General features: G+C 32.5%; 1 protein-coding gene across 1 annotated transcript; it reads right to left on the bottom strand.

The window, feature by feature from the left end:
- Positions 1 to 1,418: 1,418 nt before the first annotated feature.
- Positions 1,419 to 3,165, bottom strand: LOC139892039 (auxin efflux carrier component 5-like). The gene is made up of 5 exons (XM_071875072.1): positions 2,483 to 3,165; positions 2,095 to 2,180; positions 1,837 to 1,994; positions 1,631 to 1,707; positions 1,419 to 1,494 (listed from the first exon to the last, which is right to left on the bottom strand). Exons 1-5 carry the CDS (start codon positions 3,163 to 3,165, stop codon positions 1,419 to 1,421), a joined length of 1,080 nt encoding a protein of 359 aa, XP_071731173.1.
- Between the last annotated feature and the right edge of the window lie 2,835 nt (positions 3,166 to 6,000).

Here is a 6,000-nt window from a genome sequence, read left to right as displayed (position 1 = left end):
TGCTAGAGAGAGCCTTCAAACATGTAAACATCGTCTTCTCATTCACAACGTTATAAGCAACGTTCTTAACAAGTGAAAGACGAATGGCACCCAAAGCTAGGCAATCCAATAACGTCTAATAGGCATCGCTCATGCCTTCGGGTTTAGTCTCCAACAAGGGTTAGTGTAGCTTTTTCCGATACAAGTAATCTTCAATTTGTATCTTTCAAAAGCCGAAGTCTCTTCCATCAAACCGATCGATTCTTAACTTTTCGTCTTCCACCATCGTTCCCAAACTAAGCTCTGGTACCAATTGTAAGGATTTTTAGGACCCAAACAATGCAAGTAATTTAGCAAAATCACTCACCCACAACAATAAACGAAAGTATAAACACAAAAATTAAATTGACACAAGAATTAACGTGGTTATTTATAATCAATGTGATTACTTTAATCCGCGACCAACTAGAGAGTATTTTTATTGATAATTTCATGCATACAATTAATGGGATACATAAGGTCTATTTATATTACTATACGAATCCAAATCGCAAAGAAATAAGGAGTCCAAATCATGTTACAGTTCTGCCCGCCCAGTGGACTTATTGCGATCGCAAGTGTTACAGGCCAAAAAATATTCGCGTTCGCGAGCAAGTGATTAAGCACAATTTCTAGTCGCGAGCTTCAAGTCTCCCACTCGCGAGCTTGGAGTTTCAGCTCGCGGGCGCGAGCTCATCTTCCCTGTCGCGAAATATAGTTCCAGTAGCACACTTTCTTTTGTTTGATTCTACTTCACATCCAACAAAATAAACCGTTCGTTTAGACCATATCAGGTTCTCACTACGTGTCCAAGTGGATTTTTTTTCTAAGAAAGCCCATTAGAATTTAAATTTTAATTTGAATTTGATTTTTAGTTTGGTTTTCAGGTTTACTTCGAAAAATCCAAAACTGAACAAATCTAAATTATTAAATCGAGGAAACTGAAAAACGAATCGATGAAACCGAAATGAGAACTGATGAACAACCTAATGAGTGAATTCAAATGACAGAAAATGAAATGGTAGTAATATTGATGTTTTTTTTCTTGTAATCTAGAAATTTGTTCCTATATAGTGCAAGCTAGTATGGTGACAAAGAATGCACTTATTATATAATATGGTACAAATCCTTACGTCCGTGGGTTGAAAAAGACACTTTTCCCACCATAGGAAATATTTTTCTACTTTTATTTCTCTTTCTTTTTCTCATGCCAAAAACGTTGTGTGATCAATTGGCATAAAATAACGCAGAGCACAACTAAAAAGTGAACTTTTAAATCTTCTTACATAAACATTAAACATACACATCTAGTGCTTCTTAACATATGTGAATCAGCTACACACATTCTTCTGGCTGATCTCATCTTCCTCAATACAAGACAATTCCTATTCCCTTTAATATTATGTATTTAAGACGTCTAGCACAACGTAATACACAATCAGCACCGGGATGGACACAATGGTGCCAAAAATGACCCTGAAATAAGGATAGATTGCATCAATTGTCATAGTCCAGTTTTAGTAAATAGATTGTAATTAACAACAATCCAATTTTGATTAAAAATTACTACGAAATTAACGATTGATATATCAAAAAATTAAAAAAAACTCACGCAGTGCTAAGAACATTTGTGTGGAGTTCATATTCCTTGGCGAACACAAACGACGCAATGGCTTGGGGTAAGGCAGCCTATTTATAATAAAATGAAGGATTGATTATGGAAGATACAGTTAAGTTGTGATTTGTATTGTATGTAACTTTATAAAAGAACAGATTTAAATAGTTTAATTTTCTATTTTTATGTAGTTAAAGATTTACCTGAATGATGGCAATACATAGCACATCACCTCGCAAACCCACAATAAACGAACCAACTGCCATCGTTGCAGGGGCCACGACAAATCGTAGCAGCATCCCAAAAGCAGTTAGGGTTGCACCACAATCGATTATCTTCGGTTGCAATGCCATGAATAGTCCTGCATCAATAGTATAAGTTCATGCATGTAAATATATATAGAAAGTTCTTATTATGTGATGTGTCACAAATTTACACTTGTAAAAAGTTAAAATTCTCACCCATACAAAACATGGCAACACCTGAACCTGCTCTTGACATGATCAAAACTGATCCTTCAATGATACTTGGCAATTTCAAATCCCACCTAGAGTAAACATATTATCAAGCCTCTTAGGTAGCGTATTACATGCGATAAATGTGCACATATATAACAAATTTCATACGATTATGATTAAATAAAAATAAGAATAAGTTGTATGGAATGTAGTAATTAGGAAAGGAGAGGGGCAGACATAGCTTTTTGTGCATCAATGTGCGCTGTACAAAAGTCACATTTGATGCACAACAGAAACTGTCACCTCGTCCATCCTTTTATCATTGTACTTATATATTATATTATATATAATATATAATAGGTTCATTTTGCGAGTGTGGAAAATAACTTACCTATATGAAACAAGTGTCCATGCAAGCCCAATGAAGCATGCATAAGCGTTTGGATTCGTTGCAAGCTTTAACCCAACGATCTTCATTAACTTCAACAACGATGGTCTCGTGGTAACTTCATCCTGCTCCGTATTAACTTCATGCTGTTCTGTATTGCCTTCTATATCCATTCTAGATTCATTAGGTAAGACTACCAACTCTAACGATTTAGATACACTCTGAAACGAGTACATAATCAATAGAATTACAATCCACACCGTAAATTGCAGAATCGAGATTTGAATAACAAGATTCTCTCCTAAAGGACCATACATCGCTCCAAGTAAAGGAACGCCTACAACGAGTGTATTACTCAAACTAGATAAAGAGAAACTTGTTATTGACCAAGGATAGTTTCCTTTAGTGGTAAACTTTGCCCATACTAAAATTGCTATAAGGATGATGGCTTTTGAGATACCATCAGCTGCTAGAAACTGGAAGTTCATTTTGTAAGGATTAATTCGAGTTGTGAAATCGAATGTGAAGAGAGGCATGATAAAGTAACAATTGAGCTGATTTATTGCATTACAATGGTCGGGTTTGAACATGCGCCACCACTTCACTGAACCATAGCCTAAAATTAACGCAACGTAAAGTGGAAACATTGATGCTACTACCTTGTAAATGTCATCCCACCCTATCATTTTCAAAGTGAGTGCTGTTTTCTGAAAGTTGTTTTATTTTTGTTTGGGTTATTTTTATTCTAATTCAGTAACTTTGTTCATATATATATAAATGTATAGTGCATTTAGAGATGACAAAGAATGCACTTAGATGACAGGAAAGCTTCATTCCACTAATTAATCTTTATTTGTTTCTTCAAACCATTTATAGTTTTGAGACCTTAATTACATCTGTGGGTAGAACAGGGGTGTGTTTGGGTGACCACCTTTCTAGGATTTTACTGGAGTTTAAACTTATTTTTTATAAGCTCCAGTAATTCTAGCGTTATTTTAGTAGATAAAATTGTAAGAGCTTATGAAAAAACTCCAGAAGAAAGAAACTAGTTGAAGTAGCTTATACCAATAAACTAAAAGTTTATGAAATGTTACATAAAAACCAATATATAATTACATATCATGTGTTTGTTCTTTTACATGAATTCACATTTTAAACTGTAACAAGTTTTGGCCAAACACTTATAAAAATTAAGCTGCAGCTTTCAGCTCTAACTTCTAGCTTCCACCCTCAGCTCCCGCTCTAAGTTTCCAGTTCCAACTATAAACTTTCAATTCCATATTTAGTACCATTTCAACTCTAGCTACAAGTTAGTTATGTCAAACACACCCTTTAATATAATTCTTCCCACTAATGAAATGTTCTCCAATTTCTATTTCTCTTTTTGCATCTCTAAGGCCAAAAGCATGGAGAATAATGGTACTAAAAATTAATTAAGAATTCAGAAACAACGAAAAGGTTAACTTTTTTTTTTTTACACAGTGCCACTAGCATTTTATTAATGTTGAAGTTTTTCCAACGAACGGTTTTAAATGAAATGAGTTATCAAACAAATGCAAATCGAAAACATACAACAATCGCACCCGATTGGTTACTAGGGGTGTAACTAAGCCCAAGCTACTCGAGTTCGACTCGCTAAAAGCTAGATTCGATCCGAGCTAATTAAACGAGTTCGAGCCCGAGCTCAAACATGTTTTAAAGATCGTTTAACGAAAATGTCCGAGCTCAAGCTTCATATCAAGCTCGAATATTTCGCAAGCCTAAACAAACATTTCATTTATACAGATAATAATTATTTAATATTTTATTATTTTAGCGTAATATCTACATTATCTAATAAATTTCTAAAATGATGATATCATAAATAAGGATTATCCAAGCTTACAAAAATTTAAAAATAAAGAGAACAATTTTAAACCCCCTATGATGATGTCATTAAAATAATTAATTATATTTAATAAAAATGGTAACATGATAATTGTATAATATATAAAACATTATGACAACCTTATGATAAAACACTCTCATGACCATATGTATAATATTTGAAGCATTATGTACAACTTTATGGTAAAACTCCCTCATGACCATATGTACAATATTTTCCATAACCATATGTACAATATTTGAATCATCATGTACAACCTTATGATAAAACACTCTCATGATCATATGTACAAACTTTAAAATAAATTGTACAATTTTTTACAAAACACCTCATGAACACATGTACAATTTTTGAAACATATTGTATAATCTTCATATAATAATTGTATTTTATTTTTTGAAAAAAATTCAAAACACATTTGTTATGACTAATAATTATTATTAAAAATATAAATACTTAATTTTTAATCAAACTTTATTATTATTATTATAATTATAATTATAATTATTATATTATTATATTGTTATTATTATTCTAATATGAGTTCTCTTTACGAAATTAATTACGTTATATTTGTATACGAAATACATGTCTCAATAAAAAAAGGTTGTAATGTCGGCCTTCAAGACAAGGAAAAATTGTGATAAAAACTAAAAGAGAGTGGTGGAGAATAAATGTAGCTCATTTATTTTGACAAAGTTAAGTACATCAATATGTTTGTAAAAATAACGACACGTTCCTTAGTCGGTATTCGTGGTTCCACGGGTCATTAAACTAAATGAGTAGAATTTACATTCACTTAATACTTAAAACATATCATTAAACTGTTTCATTTAAACAAACCCGTGATTTCACGGGTCATTTCACTCGTAATTTATAAACAAGTCTAACTCGAACTAAATATATTAGGCTCGAAACGAGCCGAACTCGAATCCAATCAACCTCATGCTCCATTACACCGCTACCAATTCATGACCAAATAAACTTAAAAGTTCAAGGAATCTGCTTATTGTCCTACATTAACTCTATATGCGATTACAGTTGGCAATAAAAGTAGGTGTACATGCTCATTTTTATATTTCACGTATATTTCTAAACCTGGTACTGCACCTAAACTATTGTGGCTTGAAGCTTCAATTTGCTCATATCCGGTGCCAACTTGCACCACAAATTCAATATTGGACGAAAGCAAATTACATGTTTGCAAAGTGCTTAATTGCGTTTGGTGCCACTTTCTTTCAAGTCAAAAACCAATAACCATTTTTATAATAATAATAGGCACAAGATAAAAAAAAAAAAAAAAAAAAAAATGATTCAAAGAGCTAATTGAATTACAAATGATCCAGATGCTAACATTGTTTGAATAGATCTTAGGATATAATAATTGAAGTAAGAAATAAATAAAGATCAATCCTACTTTCTTTTTCTGGCGTAAAAACGAATATATTAAACAAGAGCTAAACAAGAAATCACCACACCTAAAGACTATTTTTTTTTTAACGAAAACAACCTGCAATCAAGTCTGAGTCGGGCCATAATTGAGTTATGAAAGGGTTCTTTACTCGGTCTGAGTCAGGCCATATATGTCTTGTTATAATAAATGCCTAATTTAATTGCCACGATTCATATATAG

Source organism: Rutidosis leptorrhynchoides, chromosome 2 (genome assembly GCF_046630445.1).
Source record: "Rutidosis leptorrhynchoides isolate AG116_Rl617_1_P2 chromosome 2, CSIRO_AGI_Rlap_v1, whole genome shotgun sequence".
Classification (NCBI taxonomy): Eukaryota; Viridiplantae; Streptophyta; class Magnoliopsida; order Asterales; family Asteraceae; genus Rutidosis; species Rutidosis leptorrhynchoides.
Note: the sequence above shows the minus strand (reverse complement) of the source record. Positions and strands in the feature narration are given on the sequence as shown.